Source organism: Sinocyclocheilus grahami, unplaced genomic scaffold (genome assembly GCF_001515645.1).
Source record: "Sinocyclocheilus grahami isolate Dianchi unplaced genomic scaffold, SAMN03320097.WGS_v1.1 scaffold688.1, whole genome shotgun sequence".
Taxonomy (NCBI): Eukaryota; Metazoa; Chordata; class Actinopteri; order Cypriniformes; family Cyprinidae; genus Sinocyclocheilus; species Sinocyclocheilus grahami.
In genome coordinates, this window is record NW_015505867.1 from 235,744 (window position 1) to 254,767 (window position 19,024).

Genomic DNA, 19,024 nt, shown 5'->3' on the forward strand with positions numbered 1-19,024 from the left:
TCATTAATTACTCACCCTCATGTCGTTCCAAACCCGTAAGACCTTCGTTCACCTTCGGAACACAAATTAAGATATTTTTGATGAAATGTGAGAGCTCTCAGACCCTGCATAGACAGCAACGCAACTGAAATATTCCCAGGTCCTGAAACGTAGTAAGGACATCGGTAAAACAGTCCATGTGACATCAGTGGCTCAACTTCAGTTTTGCGAAGCTAACAGTTACGAGAATACTTTTTGAGCGCAAAGAAAACAAAAATAACAATTTATTAAACAATTCTTCTCCCCCGAGTTACGTCTTCCGCCATTTTAGAGTATCACAACACATACGCACGCTTTCCCTTAAGCATAAACAACGCTGATTACGCAAATTACGTTCATGCGCACTTTCTCCACCGAACGTGAACAACGCTGATTATGTCGATTATGCTCTTGGGTACTCTCCAAAATGGCAGAAGACATAACTCGGGGGAGACTAATTGTTAAATAAATTTTATTTTTTTTGTTTTCTTTGCGCTCAAAAAGTATTCTCGTAGCTTCGCAAAACTGAAGTTGAGCCACTTTTACCGATATCCATACAACATTTCTGGACCTGGGAACATAACAGTTGCATTGCTGTCTGTGCAGGGTCTGAGAGCTCTCAGAATTCATCAAAAATATCTTATTTGTGTTCCGAAAATGAACGAAGGTCTTACGGGTTTGGAACGACATGAGGGTGAGTAATTAATGACAGCATTTTCATTTTGGGTTGAACTAATCCTTTAAATGAAGAATTTATATAATATATATATATATATATATATAATGTAAAAAAAAAATCACCAGAACAACTGAAATTATATTCAAACACTTATTTAAAAAAAAAACGGTCATGTCTGGCCTCAGAACAACTCTTATTTTTAATAAAATCACACAGCCAGTCTGTGTACCTTTGTGTCCAGTTGTTCCTTTTTTTTACCCATGGAGAGCAAACTGAACAGAATGGTTGTTGTAATTTAAAATGCTATATTGAACACCAAAACTGAAAATAAAACTGTACTCACAAAATTAAATATTGACTTCATTTCTGATTTTTTTTTATTTCTGATTTTTATGAAAAAATAAAGAAGTAGTTTTACAAGTTTCAGATAGCTGTCTCTGTAACCATACAGAGAGGTAGTACTGTATACATGCGGACTTGATTTTAAAACAGAAATGGACATTACAGAGCACTTGTCCCAAATTAGCAAGCTTGTCCCTCTCTTCCTGGTTGTGGTATTTTAAAACCGGACAAATAGCCACACTATTGCCTAAACACAAAAGCTTCACAGGTGTACTGGTTAAAACAACGCTGCATTGATTCAGTACACACGTGACCAGGGCCGCATTAACCATTGGGCTAGGCGGGGCTGAAGCCCCGGGGCCCGAGCAAGGAGGGGGCCCGTGGTTGGCTGTGGAGTAGATTGACGGACATCGGTAGCGCCGATTGCAAAAGCCCCACCACGCCTCTCACTTTTTAGCGCTATTATTTAGTGGAGTTTTTCCGTAAATTCCATGCATTACCATTAGAGATTAAAATATCACTTTTGAATTTGGTTTACCAATCAAATGCATTTATTATATATTTGACTTTTGAACAAACTGTGCACGTAGCCTATCTATCAGGCCTAATATCTGCATTCACCTCCCTTCACTTCATTCTGGTAACGGTTATGCAAAGAACAATCTTCGATAAGTAAAAATGTCAACTATTCTAAAAATAAAAATAGTGAGAGAAAAAAATGAGGAGACGGGAAAACATGAGTGAGTCACTAAAACACACAGCTAGCTTATTTTACTAAAGCTGATGATGGAGTGGGAGTTGTGGAACCGCAAATGGACCGGACATATGGAGCAGATAAAAACACAGCGTCATCATCCCCACAGATTTTAGGTTAGTTTGATTATTAACTTGATAAATGTTGCTTTTTGTGTTTGAACAAACTCTATAGGCCTAGTATATTTGCTTATGGGTTGAGAAATTTATTTTGCGCGTCATGATGTAAGTTTTCATTTAAAACGCGTTTTAAGCGTCGATTTCTTCGAGTGAAGCTGCATAAACTGCATATCAGGCATTTATGTAATACATCTAATTTGTGCATTAATGGCTGTTATGTTAAATAAAATTGACTAACTACAGTAAATCAAGTACCTGTGCACGCCGTTGTTGTTGTCTTGTTTCCCCTCAGACGCGCTGCAATGGTGATCCTGCCGCGCAATTCTCAAAACATCCACAAGATGGCGGCATTTATAGGTGAATCCGATATTACAAAACCGATATCCGATATATCGGTCGATCTCTAAAACTTACTCAAGTCAAAATGAAAAGTCTTTGCAAACCATTTTACTTCCATTTGACTTTACTTAGTAAATGAAGTTCCATGAAACTAGATATTATCTGCTGGGTCGACAGGTTATTTTATTTTTTTAAATTTATTCAAGTGGAATAAAAGAGAAATCTTTTGGGTTTCTGTGTATAGCCGATAACCTTGTAATGGCCTAAATTATTTAGATATGCATAAAGTGAACCCTGAGTGTGTTGAAGTTGTGTGATCATGCAATTAATATCATGTTGACATTAACTGAACTTAAATGAAATATTTGCAAATTAATCCATGATAGCTTAGGATAGGATAGCCGATACCTAGACCCTTTTCCTCCGTCTCCATGGCAACTGAGACATCTCTTAGTCTGAGAAATGTTGTGGCCCACTTGCTAAAGACTCACCCACTCATCTGCATGAATACACACACGCACGTGGAGAGTGTGTCAAGGGTGACATTCACACACTCCAAAAATAACACCATAAAATGGCCATGAGCAAACCTCAGCTCAAGTGAGAGTGAAGATCTGCTGGAATGCCTAATGTACAGTAGAATTGAAGATCTGGAAGTATGACGATCTTCATTACAATGTGAAACAATTTGCACGTCATCCCTTTAGCGTTTTGACATGAAGGGTTTGCTAAAGCCGAATGTGATCTCAGGACAAACATCTCGTCAAACTGGTTCATGGGGTTTTCCTTTATTCAGGACAAGAATCTACTTCAAATATCCATTCCTCTGCTTGAATACAGAGGAAACTAGGTTTAGCATGCATAACAACGACCAATTCAGTCACAGAAATTAAATTTTTATATTTTTAGGGTGACAATTTTACCATCAGTCCATGGACTGCAGATGCAAAATAGCCTTCTGGCTAATTATGGCACATTGTGCATTTATGTATTGTTGATGTGCATTGTCCCTGTTAAATAAACCTGAAATAAATAAAAATAATTGAATTGCAACCAGACTGCACTAAGAACTAAGAATCAGCATATTTGAATGATTTCTGAAGGATCATGTGACACTGAAGACTGGAGTAATGATGCTGAAAATTCAGCTTTGCTTCACAGGAACTAACTACATTTTACAATATATTCAAATAGAAAACAGTTATTCTACATTATTATAATATTATATATCACTGTTTTTACTGTATATTTGTTCAAAGTCATTGGTGAGCATAAGAGACTTTATTCAAAAACACTTAAAAAATAATTATTCCAAACTTTTGACTGGTAGAGCATGCAACGGCAAAATCTTCCCAGCTATATGTATTTTACCAACTGAATGTCTTTTTAAATCACAAAAATTGTGAAAATATACACAAGTCTTGATTGCAAGACTGCAATTAATGAAAACTGTTGCTCAGTTTGTCAGTTAAACCCAACAGAAAGTTGCCAACAATATAGAAAAACGGAAATAGTGGACGGAAATTACATGATAAACCAAGATTGTTTTTTCTTTGTTTCATTTTATGCAGCAATTAAGGCTAGAAATGTAACAATGTGATTAACAAACCATATATTGCTTATTCATGTAAAATGTTCACATTAAATCAAGTCTTCACTTTCATTTATAATTGATGAAATACATCAATATTTCTTCCTATACACTTTTGGTGACAAATGGTACCACCGATGGGTTAAACAATCAGTGACTGTAAATTGATCCATTCAGCCACTTCTGTTCTCCTGTTTTCCATTGATATAAACTCTTTACCACTCCTGGCTATGATGAGGCACGTTTAGATGTTAACTGTGTGATATTTAAGCATGGTAACTAGAGCTGTAATATTCATACTGAAAATGTTTGGTTTTTTGGTTCGTCACGTGCAGGGCCGCATTAAGACCTCACTGGACCCCGGGGCTATGACTTACTGCAGGGCCCCCCATCACAATAATGATATATAGAGCTTAAAATAGGATTTTTGTCCAATCAAAATTGTCAATGCATTGCAATTTCCCAATTCTCGTTACCAATTCCAATATCACAAAATAAAAAATACGTAAAAACAAACTTACTGAAGACAAGTAAACAGTCATGAATTACAATAGAACAAATAAATTGACCTACAAACACAAAGTACTGAATAAGAAATACTATATTGTATAAAATAAATAGACTGAATGGTCTTCACTGCATAAATTCAATATACATTATTTTACAAAAGTGATTCGGACAGTGAGTGATTTTCTTTCTAATGTTTAATTTTACATTATTGACACAAATAGCAACAGCAGCTATATTAGGCTGCTTTGGAGGAATAGTTTACCCAAAAATGTAAGTTATGTTGTTGTTGTTCTAAACCTGAATGAGTTTCCTTCTGATGTTGAATGCAAACGTATATATTTGTAACAATAGCCTACTGGTAACAGTTTCTGTGCCCACATGACTTCCATAGTATGAAAAAAAAGAAAAGAAAAAAAAAACTATTGGAGTCAACAGGGACCAGAAACTTTCTGGTGGTTAAGAATATTCTTCAAAATATCTTGTTTTATGTTGAGGAGAACAAAGAAATTCATACAGGTTCAGAACAACTTGAAACTGAGTAAATGATGGCTTTGTATTTTAAGTTTTGGGTGAACTATATCCCTTATATATATATATATATATATATATATATATATATATGACATATGAAACACTTTTCATAAATCATTGTGCTGTGAAATCTGCATGCGTTTGAGACTTGTAATTAATTTTGCAGTATTTTAGACACACTGCATCCAAAAAGTTACAGTGCATGTTGGAAATAAAAATGCTAAATGTAATTCTCTTGTCTGTTGTCTATGCTCATCATTAGTCTCGTGAAGCTGCTTTCATATTGCTGTTCACTCACCGGGTTGATGTGGTTGATGCTCAGGAAATGCTCCAGCACGGCCACAGCATGTAACTTTTAACAATATTAACTTTTTTAAAACACCCTAAATTGTATTAACATTTACTATATAACCATTATTTTCGATAATAAGCATCTAAATAGATACAACTCTATGGAAATTAATTATTTATTATCTCCGCGAGCGATCACAGTATGAGTATAGTTCTGTGTAAATGCATAGATAAACTGCACTGTCAGCAGGCATTTCATAATCTATAACGACAAAAACATTATTAGTAATTCTGATATAACATGCCAGTTGAGAAATGCAATAAAGTACAATGTTTTGTTTGTTATATTTCAATAATCCAGAGAATATTATTCAGTGTATTAACATTATCCAGTGAATTATTATTAATTCTTTAGCCTATTAAACAGCTTATAACGGGGCTATGACTTACTGCAGGGCCCCCCTTCACAATAATGATATATAGAGCTTAAAATAGGATTTTTGTCCAATCAAAATTGTCAATGCATTGCAATTTCCCAATTCTCGTTACCAATTCCAATATCACAAAATAAAAAATACGTAAAAACAAACTTACTGAAGACAAGTAAACAGTCATGAATTACAATAGAACAAATAAATTGACCTACAAACACAAAGTACTGAATAAGAAATACTATATTGTATAAAATAAATAGACTGAATGGTCTTCACTGCATAAATTCAATATACATTATTTTACAAAAGTGATTCGGACAGTGAGTGATTTTCTTTCTAATGTTTAATTTTACATTATTGACACAAATAGCAACAGCAGCTATATTAGGCTGCTTTGGAGGAATAGTTTACCCAAAAATGTAAGTTATGTTGTTGTTGTTCTAAACCTGAATGAGTTTCCTTCTGATGTTGAATGCAAACGTATATATTTGTAACAATCCAGAGAATATTATTCAGTGTATTAACATTATCCAGTGAATTATTATTAATTCTTTAGCCTATTAAACAGCTTATAAACCTACTAAAACTGTAGTTTAAAATGAAGTTATGACTTCTTTATTTTCTCCATTTGAAAACATTAGACCTTCTACATTTATTTTGCTTATTGTTAATATTAGTGTTGCTGCTTTCTAAACCTGAATGAGTTTCCTTCTGATGTTGAATGCAAACGTATATATTTGTAACAATAGCCTACTGGTAACAGTTTCTGTGCCCACATGACTTCCATAGTATGAAAAAAAAGAAAAGAAAAAAAAAACTATTGGAGTCAACAGGGACCAGAAACTTTCTGGTGGTTAAGAATCCAGCAAGTGCGTTCCTCGCGTATCAGAAAGCGTCTTAATGCCCGCATTTGCCAAAATGAATTCTGCCCCACTGCTTAATGTCCCGGAACGGTTAAATTAGTTTTTAAACCACAACGCTTAAAATGCGTTTAAATGAAAAGCTTACATCATGACGCGCAAAATAAATTTCTCAACCCATAAGCGAATATACTAGGCCTATAGAGTTTGTTCAAACACAAAAAGCAACATTTGTCAAGTTAATAATCAAACTAACCTAAAATCTGTGGGGATGATGACGCTGTGTTTTTATCTGCTCCATATGTCCGGTCCATTTGCGGAAGAAATAGAGACGAACTCACGGAGTCACGTAAAATAATCAGTCAAGTCCTGTCCCAATAAAGACGTAACTTTGCATTAATTAAATAATACAGCCATGAATAAGTGCATGTTGGAAAGTCATTTATTTACTTTATAACAGTAAATAAATATCGGTTCTGCATATCGGTTATCGGACACATAAACGTGCAAATAATTAGTATCGGTATCGGTTATAAAATATCAATATCGGTCGATCACTAGTGTGTATTTCATTTAAGGTTATGACACACACACAGATATATATATATATATATATATATATATGTTCAAAAGTTTGGGGTATATATATATGCTCACACATAAACGTGCAAATAATTAGTATCGGTATCGGTTATAAAATATCAATATCGGTCGATCACTAGTGTGTATTTCATTTAAGGTTATGACACACACACAGATATATATACATATATATGTTCAAAAGTTTGGGGTATATATATATGTTCAGTAAAATTTGTAATAGTTTTATTAGTTCAAAATTGACCGTTTCAAATAAATGCTGTTCTTTCTGTTCATTAAAGAATCCTGAATATATATATATATATATATGTTCAAAAGTTTGGGGTATATATATATGTTCAGTAAAATTTGTAATAGTTTTATTAGTTCAAAATTGACAGTTTCAAATAAATGCTGTTCTTTCTGTTCATTAAAGAATCCTGAAAAAAAGTATCAATTTCCAAAAAAACATCAAGCAGCACAACTGTTTTCAAAATTCATAATAATAAGAAATGTTTCCGGACAGAATTTAGGTCTTTGTTCTTTGCGCATGGGCCGGCAGTCAGGATCCAGCAACATCTGCAGATTGAGAGGCATGCTGCAGATAATGATTAATGAGGATCTGCTGAAAAAAGCTATTGATTAAAAAGTCGATCTTGGGATTTTAAAACTCGATATCGGAACATTCAAACGTAGATCACAGTTAATCTGAAAATCATTGTCTTTGTACCCGCTTTAGCTGCATATCAGTGCGGTTGGCATTGGCTGTCAGAGTCTCAGGAAAAGCTGCCCTCTAGACCTGATTCTGTTCTTTAAAAACACACTGCTACAACACGATCAGCCACTAACTGCAGATTTGGGAAACAGTTGATCCGGAGGCCTGATTTGAGGCTCGTTGGTAATTTGTTTGTTGGGGCTTCTATGGGTGTGAGTGGGTTGAAGAGGCACAAGACAATCGGAGGCTATGCAGTTTAACCTTTAACAGAGCTAACAGGGACTTTGAACTGGAACTCAAAGAAGCTAATCCAAGTAGTCACAACCATCTACTAATACTGGACCAGATCCCTTAATCACATGCATACATCACTGTGCACACACATGATTTGATTTTTGTCCAAGGAGTAGGAGTCATTTTATATTATTTTTTAAAATGGGAATTTAATATTTTTTATAGCAGAATCTGTTGACGCGTTTCTACCATTGCAAAGTATATTCAGCCGAGTCCTAATGATATTGTAAGAGGTAATGCATATAGTAAATATTTGTATATACTTCTTTCTAATGGCATTATGTTTTTGGCCCACTGCACTCATTTCCCGTGTTAATTACCCCTCACAGCTCTGAAAGAAAGTATAGTCACTCTGAAAACCTCTCCACATCATGCTGAGGATTATATTTCACGTGCTATGTTTGCATTTGTAAGTAATATAATCGACTTTCATCCTAAATCACCTGCTGAAGTAATCCTCCCGAGCGCCAAATATGCACTTTCTTTTATGCCGCTTTGGTGAGAACACGTCTGCCAAGAAAAGTAATGTAAAATGCGTGAGCTCAAGGTAGATTTTCTTTCCAGTTTTGCCTGATAGCATGTCCCAGTTTGGTCCTAATTTACAGAACAGTCTTAGAGAAGCTGCCTTGGTTTTTCAGTTAAAGGTATGGTTCACTCAGAATGGTAAATTTGGTCATCATTTACTCTCCAAACATGTGTGACTTTCATTCTTTTGTGGAATACAAAAGGAGATCTTGACAAATATCTGGCCCACTCTTTGTAGCATAATAAAAGTGAATGAGGACTGGTGAAGTTTATTCAAAAGTGCAACATTGTATCCTCTAGCTCAAACAGTAGAGCGCAATAGCAGTGCCAAGGTCATGGGTTCAATTCCCAGGGAATGCATAAGCTCACAATTAAACAATTATACTTTGAATGCAACACAAGTTACTTTGAATAAAAGTCTCTGCCAAATGCATAAAAAAATTTTACATTAAAAAATATATATAAATTCCTAGACATTCTTAGACATTAAAAAATCCAAGAGCTCTTAATGGAACCGAATGTCATGAGAACCAATCATATTTAATGTTTGTATTTTATAATTGTAGAAAATGGTTCTTGATTCTCAAACTTAGTACTTGTAAATTGTTACTACTGAGACCTTGTTGTGTTTTCCGATTGCCTTTTTGTAACACGAGTCGGTCTCTAACTGCCACCTCTCTTTTTATCTGTCTGTAGGAGATAAAGATGGCAGCAAAGTGACCACAGTAGTGGCGACCCCTGGACAGGGACCTGACCGGTCGCAGGAGGTCAGCTACACTGACACCAAGGTCATCGGGAATGGCTCTTTTGGCGTGGTCTATCAGGCCAAGCTCTGTGATTCAGGAGAACTGGTGGCCATTAAGAAGGTCCTTCAGGACAAGCGGTTTAAGGTAAGAGTGAGACATTCATCCCTTCTCAGTCCCTTGACTGTATGTACTGCTTTTGGCCTTAAGACTTTTCTTAAGAACATCTCAGACTCTCTTATCAAAGTGCTTTGGTCTCTGTTCCTATATCCTTATTTATTTATTTTATTATTATTATATATATTTTTTGTATGTCTGTTCTTTGATCAATTCCTTTATTTCATTTCTTCAGTGTTATTGCTATTCTTTTGTCTTTCATCTCTGCTACCTTATATTTCTTTTATATAGTTCTAATTTCTTATTGTTTATCATTTCTCTTTTAGCTGAATTCCATACTGATGTGCTCATACAGGTGTAGTAAGTCTAATACCTAAAGTTTCCTAAATAGATACAATGCTACAGGTTTCAGCGACAAGCAATTTGAACACAAAACTGCTGCTTGAATAACAGCCATTCAGAAGATATCCAATGTTCAATAAACAATTATGAGAAGCAGGGTTTTGAATCATAACTTGGTTGGGAAAATGTCCTGTCACTTTGTCATGCCTCCTTATGACAAAAACTCATATTTACATGGAGGATCTCAACACTTGGCATTTGTTGCGTAAGGTTAATACACAGTCTTGGGTTTGGCCAAGCTTTTTCCTAGGAATTGAACCCACAACCTTGGCATAGGGCTGAACAAAAAAAAAAAAAAAAGACTTAAAATATGACTATGAAATAATAATAATAATAATAATTATTATTATTAATTTTATTAAATAATGTAAGAACACAAAGTAAGAAATAGTACTGTTGAGTATTTAAAGTAAATATAGTAATAATTTTTTTATAGTACAGTAGATTTACAGTTAATTCCAAACCAACCGTAATAAAAATAATATTTTTTTGTCTTTCATTTATTTAAATTTTTTAAATTTTTTTAGCATCTGTGGTGTAATTTAGTGTAATAAATAATCCTTTTTTTTTGTGAAGTGCTTTTGCCCATTAATATAAAAAAGGAATGGTAATTGTGCTATAGAATTTTAAAGAAATGGTAATTATAGCATAGGTATATATCCAAATAATTTCCTGGTGATGATGTGAGAAACAGATTTGAACCTAGTTGTCTTTGCTTGCCTGCTACTGAAATTGTTTTGGGCCCCACTAGACCTGAGGGCCCCTAAAATTATTCCCACCATATTAGCAACAGCACTGCATCCGATGAGTGTAGACTTTTGCTGTTTAATCTGGAGTTGAAGCGCACCTTAGTAAGAAGGAAGGGGACTTTGTGCTGATAGATGACAGACATCATCTCTTTCATATATTGCCACAGAAAAGTATGATTGACTGGAGAAGGATGTCACTCTTCCTGTGCAGTGACACATAAATGCTGTCGTGCCGAGAGTGACTGTAAGATCAGATGGTGGTGTAAATTAAATTTAGGTCACTCATGTCAACGAGCGGTTTCTGTTAGTGAGAATAAATTAACCTTGTCTCGTCATGACAGTGACCAGCGTGGATGAGCCATGTCCATCAGAGAGCTGTAGTGCATCCATGTGGTGTGTGTGAGACAGAATACGGTCACATATGAAGGACAGCATGTGAACAGTGACCTGACAGAGATATTGACACTGTGTTCTGGTGTGTGTGTGTGTGTTTTGTTTGTGAAGCTGTGTGCCCTTTCCATTGGCACTTTGTTGGGTCTTCTAGGGTGATAGTGCTGCCTGTATTGGCAACATTTTAAGCATTTTAAGTCATCATTGGCACATTTCCAACTGGAAGGTTGTTCCAGAAGGTACAGGCATAATTATACTTCCTTCTGTAATGGCTTCTGAGCAAATTCTATGTATTTTAGAAGTCTAGTGAAAAAAATCCATCAAACACAGCAGATTCATAGAAGATTCATACTGAATACAATTCAGTATTCATAGAAATGTTAAATCAATGGAACCCCTAAGGAGACATAAACGTTTTGCGTTCACCTGAGAAAAATGCATTTTTCATTGAAATAGTGTTTTTTTTTTACATTATAAATGTCCTTCTAATTATTCTAATGGACTATTGTACCCAATATTTGTGTATTATATATTTGTATTTTTTGTATTATTATTATTATTAAGTCTGCATCAAGTCAAAATTGACCCAACTTTGTTAGAGCACATTAAAACATTTGTTTTTCATCGTAGTCTTTACAAGAATGTGCACTAAAACACATCTGCCTCTGTTTTTTCCTCATTCAATAATCCGTTTTATCCGTTTTACTCAGAAATACGTCACAATACTGAGGTAAATTTGGTTGTAACGTCCAGTTCATACAAACTTTAAAGTACTCAGCTGTTATCTTAGCAACATGCTAACACCAACCTCTGTTGAAATCAGTCACTAGTCAAAAAACAAATGTCATCCTCGCTAATATTTACCAAGTAAAGTTTGGTAAACTATTTGTCTTTTGCTGGTTAGAGATAGTTTTTTTTTTCTCTAAGCTGCCACCTGTTGTTTTCGGAAAATAGTGCAAAACCCGTTTATAACACCTGTCAAGCGCTGTGAGGTGTGTGCATCATCTATGAAGCTTCACGTGATACTCTTGCTGTTATTTCTGTCATTTCTTTCCACCTTCCTTTCAATGGAGTTTGCTCCCTCTCTTGCTCAAAGCTTTTCCTAGCGAGGATCTGTATGTGTGAAGTGTGTCAGCATCTGTAGGGGTATTTATCTGTGTGACCTTTACCCTGCAACAAACACACACACATACATGATAATAGCATGTGAGAACAGTCCTACTATTCATATCTCACAAGCACAAGCTTCTTACTTTGACATTAGTGGATATTTGTATTATTAGTTAGTATGTATAAAAAAATTAAGAAAAACATAAATATATATATATATATATATACATACATACATATCTAGGTGTATGTATATATGTATATATAATATATATATATATATATATATATATATACCTTTACCCTGCAACAAACACACACACATACATGATAATAGCATGTGAGAACAGTCCTACTATTCATATCTCACAAGCATAAGCTTCTTACTTTGACATTAGTGGATATTTGTATTATTAGTTAGTATGTATAAAAAAATTAAGAAAAACATAAATATATATATATACATACATACATACATACATGATACATCCATACAGAAGCCAGTAATCCAGCTCTGCTGTTTTTAGGTTACTCAGATGCTTGTGTGATGTAGTAGTGCAGCTGAAGTGATGTATTTGGGGCTTTTCAGAAATGAAATAATTAAATTAAGAGCACTTTTCTTGTCAATAATATACAGCAGCAAATCTATGAGGCTGCATTTGCAGTATACTGTATGCCTACAAGATTTCTATTTATTTATTGATTTATTTTTTACACATATGTTCTTAAAATCTGCGTGAATTTGTCTGCAAGATGCATTGCAAGAGATGTGAAGAATACAGGCTGCTGTCTAAAGGCAATGTATCCAGAGAGAAACGAAAAATGCATTATATTATAATTACTGTGACAATGCATTGATTTAAATTGTCATCTATAGCAGTTTATACAGATTCCATTCATACTAATTGCAAACCATACCAAAGTGACTTTAACTCAAACCACTTTTTCAAGTGGACTTCAATTTGTCAGACCGCTTCACACCAACCAAACAAACCAAACTTTAATGTCAAACAGACACTGAATGTATATGCCCTGCTATTTTCCAAAGTGACTGTGGCCTTGGCTAAACAAATCCTCAAAAGCCTTAAAGTTGTATCAGATATGAAGTCTTCCTGTGTTTAATGCCTTGCCGTCATCTTCTGCTGCTCTCATTGTAAATAGAGGAAGCATCTCTCTCAGATGCACATACAATGTGGGTGGTGCTTTAAATAAAATTGTTGATTAGCCAGTTTCTCTCATGGCAGCCGCCAGATGACACTGGTTGTCATGGTTACGGGCCATTTCAGTAGCTCTATTTTTGTCTATTATTCTGGTCAGATGTGGGTCGGAAACTGACCCAAGTCCTCTAAGCAAGAACTCTCGAGAACTTTATTTGTTGCTGTTTATGTGTTTTATTTGAATTGCACTTCACATACATCAGTCATTCTTATAGTTCTATTTCAGCAGTTTATTGTTGGAATAAATTAATGAATAAATCAATCAGTTCATGACCAACTGGAGAAAATTGTTTTTGCTGGATCACAAGGCTTCAAAGGGACATCAGTGATCCCATATGTGACCCTGGACCACAAAACCAAAAAGTCATAAGGGTCAATTTTTTGAAATTGAGATTTATACATCATCTTAAAGCTGAATAAATGAGCTTTCCATTGATGTATGGTTCGTTAGGACAATATTTGGCCGAACTTTTTGAAAATCTGGACTCTGAGGGTGCAAAAATAATCGAAATATTGAGAAAATCACCTTTAAAGTTGTCCAGATGAAGTCTATAGCAACGCATATTTCTACAAATAATATATCTTTGATATATTTATGAAAAGTAAAGTAGGAAAGTAAGAAATTTACAAAATATCTTCATGGAACATGATCTTTACATAATATCCTAATGATTTTTGGCATAAAAGAAAAATCAATATTTTTGACCCATACAAAGTTTTGTTGGCTATTGCTGCAAATATACCCGTGCGACTTCTGACTGGTTTTGTGGTCCAGGGTCACATGTGGCATCTTTGCAGTTTTTACACTTTGAAATGAGCGTGGGGGATTTAAATATGTTAAAAGGTGGTAAACTGAGCTCAGAGTACTGCTGTTGCTGAGTACTACACTCTATTAGCAGCTGAATATATTTTTTTAACTTAAAGGAGACATATTATGCCCATTTTTACAATATGTAATATAAGTCTCTGGTGTCCCCAGGATGTGTCTGTGAAGTTTCAGCTCAAAATACCCCACAGATCATTGTATTATATAATTTTGAAAATGCCTATTTTGAGTGGCTTTTTTTCATGCCTGTCTTTTTAAATGCAAATGAGCTGCTGCTCCCCGCCCCCTTTTCCAGAATAGAGCTGCGCCATTACAGCTCGGACCTGCTAAAAACATCTGTTTTGGTTCTGATTATCATGTTTATCGTGCTGAAATCATGCGTTTTTAACAATATTAGTTTAAACTTCTGATACATGGTTTTCTGAGTGCACACGTTCAGAAAGCGGCTGTCACAGCATGTTAGTAGCCTACTAAACTAAGTTCTAGGGGAGCGAAATCGGACGCGCTTGTTTTTTCAGACGCTTGCAGAAAAAGGCTTACCAAAACAAAGTTACTGGGTTAATCTTTTTCACGTTTCCTTGGTTGGTAGATGCACCGGGGACCTGATTATAGCACTTAAAACCTGGAAAAGTCAGATTTTCATGATATATGTCACCTTTAAATTGTTTTCTTGTTTGTTTCTTGCAGAACCGTGAGCTTCAGATCATGAGAAAACTGGACCACTGCAACATTGTGCGTCTGCGTTACTTCTTCTATTCCAGTGGCGATAAGGCAAGTGTCTCTGCTATATCACTTTATCATTTGTTTTATCTCATGCTACATCGCGGTGTGTTTTTATGCTATTAAAGTTGCTAAGTTCTATTCATTTTCGTGAATCAGTTTAAACTGTATGTTAAAATATTTTACTAAAAATATCTGTAGGTTTATTAGTATATAGAGCAATATTACTAAATGCAAATAAAAGATATAAATGTAAAAGAATGAGAAAACTATTTTAATTAGATTTTGCTATATTTTGAGGATTTCATTAGATATTTTCAAAGTACTTTCAGAGAAAATACATAAATATCAAGATAGTCACTACGGTTCAAAAGTTTGTGGTCAGTAAGATTTTTTGATGTTTTTGAAAGAAGTCTCTTATGCTCACTAAGACATTTATTTGTTAAAAAATACAGTAAGAACAGTTTAACCTCCTGAGACCCTGCATCCTCATATGAGACTATTTCTCTGAGACTATACATGCCACAGTTTTAAGTCTGGATGTCCTGTACAGAGCACAGAGATTTTCTTTTCAAAGATACTAAATGTTTGGATGTTTCACCATGACCATTCCCTCTCCTTGGTCTTCAAAAATGTCTGATTTTAATTTAGTGACACTCTTATGGAAATATGATCATATTTTGTAATTATCATTTAAATCTGACTAATTTTTAAACTGTGTGTCATAAATCAACATCTCAGGAAAATGTTATGGGGTTTCAAATCAAAATATAACTTTCTGTTTCGAAACAGGACGTTGACTTCATACATGTCCTCATATGAGGACACCGGGACTAAAAGCATGTTTTTAGCATTTTGGGAGACACAACAAATGAATAGGGAAAGAAATTATATTTCAATATTCCTATGAAATATTATGTATTACTATGAAAATCTTGTCAATTATTACTCTCATTATTACACTTCATTTTTCATTACATGTTACCCCAAAAACACATTAATGTGCAAATTAGATTTAGTTTATAGATACATTGTATATAATGAGAAAACCTGTTTATGGCCATTTTACACACATTTTGCATAAATAAAATGGTATATCAAATCATTGTTATAACATAGTTGAGAATTATCTTTATACAAAGTTTGGTAAAAGAAAATCCTGAAAACTAAGAATGTATTGGTGATTTAAAAAAACTCAATTGTTTTTGCCTATGCATGTTCATTCATGTATTTTTATTTTTATTTTTTAAATTGAGTCCCGATGTCCTCTACCAAGGACGTAGCATAACTTATAAATGAAATATACGAGACCACACACTTGTTGATTGTTGGAACAATTTCGCAGTGACATGAGATCTCACGGAGACTCATGAGATCAAACGTGACTGGAGAAGAAAAACACGTGGAGGACAATCAATGTTGTCAGCCGGCTCTCCTCACGCATGTTCTGTTGTACAGTGAAAATCACAATAGAAAAAAAAAAGAATATGGGTGATTTCTTTCTCAGCACTTTATACTTTAGTGGCATGTTTGTGGCTGCCAAGCCCAAGTTTCAGCTATAGAAACACGCAACATCCAGTAGGTGACGCTCGCTCTCATTGGCTATCGCGGGTATCACGTCAGAGGCAGTTAAACGTGTTTGATATTTACAATTTGAGTTCGGGGACACTCCGTCTCGATCGGGAGCAGTTAAATAATCATAATGACACCACAGAATAGAGAAATGAAATATCATTTTTTATTTATTTTTTAAAATTTTGTTATGCTCTAAACTATGTAATGACATGAAAAAATACTAATGTTTTCCTAACATTTTTTGCCGGGTCTCAGGAGATTAAAATAATTTGTTTAAAAATGTAATTTATTCCTGTGATGCAAAGCAGAATTTTCAGCATCATTGCTCCAGTTTTCAATGTCACATGATAAAACTTTCTAATATGCTGATTTGCTGCTCAACAAACATTTCTTATTATTATCAATGTTTAAGACAGTATTTTTTTTCTCCAGGAAACCCTTTTCTTCAGGATGCTTTGTGCAAAAAGAAAGTTCAAAGAACAGCATTTATTTGAAATATAAATCTTTACATTATAAATGTCTTTAGTGTGTCTTTTGATCAATTTAATGCATCCTTGCTGAATAAAAGTATTTATTTTATTTAAAAAAAAACTTTTTAAGTTATTTGTATTTAATATAATCAAATAGGTAATAATAATAATATATATTTTATATTCTAATAGTAATATTTTTTTGACTATATCACCCAGCCCATCTACATCGGTCATGCTTCTCTGTGTTTGTTAATCTCTAATGGAGTCTAATGGCGCCCAGATGCTGACCTGTGAGAAATCGACTGTGAGAACTTGTGCCCATGTGATTATCTGCTTTATCTGCTAGGCATATATAGACCTAACACACTCTGACTGAGATATTAAGACACACACACATAAATACCGTCAACGCTGCAGCATCGCCTAACCACCAACCACACATCTACCTCTCTGTCTGTCTTGGTCTCGATTATATCACACATCATACACACAGACCCTCTCGACCTCTCTCCCACACCCATGACTTTGCAAAAACGCCTAACCACCCTTTTTTTCTTCTCTGAGAAACACGCTTTCGAAATGTCAGTAGCTGGTTTCCGCTCACACGCCCACTCGCACGCCCCGGCCCCTCTGTAATCACAGAGCACTGGGGTAAAGGCTGACAGGGAGTGCATGGAGAACAGGTCTATAAAATAATAAAAATCTCTAAGAAACTAGAACAAGGGCTGAAGGGGAGGGAAGAGAGAGAGAGATCTGTAGACAGACGGCCGTGTCCATGTCGCTAATGATATGGCAACAGTCCAGTCACTGAGAACAAACACTTGACATTTGACCATCATCACTTTTATGTTAGAGGTGAAGTGTGTAATTTTTTGATGTTAAAGTACTTTCTCTTTTCTGAGCTTAAAGGTGAAGAGTGTAATTTCTGTGTCACTAGCTGTGCTGAACTGGTGCGTTTTATCAAAAGCATCGTTAACCAACTATGGTCGCTATGTTTTCCGAAACCATAGTTTCAACAAACATTAGCAAACAACATCACAAAGTTGTATGGTTGGAACCAAAACTCTTGACCTGTGGTTAGAAGCATAGTTTCTTACTAAAATGACATTTGGACTTCATGCTCTTAGATGCAGTACATACAATATTAACGTGATATAAAAGATGAATCATTGTCTGGCTATCTGATATTGTGGTATGGAGATAGGATCATGATTTTTTTAGAAGTATTAATTTACAGCACACCATGAGCATATATTAGCACTGTTTCTTTTGACAACAAATTATGACACAGAAATGATGCCGTGTGATGTCATAACAGCGCACATCTTTCATTCTATTTAAATATACATTGTAAAAAAAACTGTTGTTTCAAATGCTAACTATCATTAAACTCTAGATGGCTCGTTAACGTAAACTGATGATATTCACAGCATTAAACTACTTGGCACAAGCTGATTAAAGATGCGATCACGTTACTAATGTTTCAGGAAATAGTTGTGAACTCAGTATTTACGGCAGAAAATCACATTGTAGGGTTTTTAAAGAATTTATTTGCAAATTATGTTGCATACACAGCCAATGAGTTTACTGCTTTACTTTTAAATAGCTGGTTAGCATTCACTAGAGCATTTCGCAGCGTGCTTTCAGAGTTCCTCTGAACCCCCCCCCCAGCTCCACCTGTATAGACCTGCTACGGTTTATTATATGTGCTACTTGTGCAGCAGCAGTATGTCTTAAATACTCATAGCACCGTATCGGCATATGTATTGGCAGTAGCAAGTTCCTACTTGCTTTGCAGCAGCAGCAGCAATAATCTACAACATCAGCAATAACCAACAACAGCAGCAATTCAGCAGCGACCAAATACATTAACATTGTCACATCCTTTACCATGTTAAAATCTTCCAAGAGTTGTCATGATAGAACTTTAAAAAAGTAAGAGTTTGCCTTAAAATTTTTAAGTTTAGTCAAATTGAAATGTGAAGTACTAAGTAACAACTTGCATATTTGAGTTGACTAAACTTAAAATTTTAAGACAGCACGAACACTTCATTTTTTAAGTTGAAACTATTTTAATTTTTATTATAATTTTTTTTACAGTGCATATACATTTCATTCTAT

General features: G+C 34.7%; 1 protein-coding gene across 2 annotated transcripts in view; it reads left to right on the forward strand.

The window, feature by feature from the left end:
* Positions 1–19,024, forward strand: part of gsk3ba (glycogen synthase kinase 3 beta, genome duplicate a) — a 59,588-nt gene that overhangs the window by 21,866 nt on the left and 18,698 nt on the right. For both annotated transcript variants that reach the window (XM_016243349.1, XM_016243350.1), the window contains exons 2-3: positions 9,278–9,471; positions 14,823–14,906. In XM_016243349.1, coding sequence (XP_016098835.1) covers positions 9,278–9,471; positions 14,823–14,906 — 278 coding nt within the window. The remainder of the gene's footprint in view (positions 1–9,277; positions 9,472–14,822; positions 14,907–19,024) is intronic.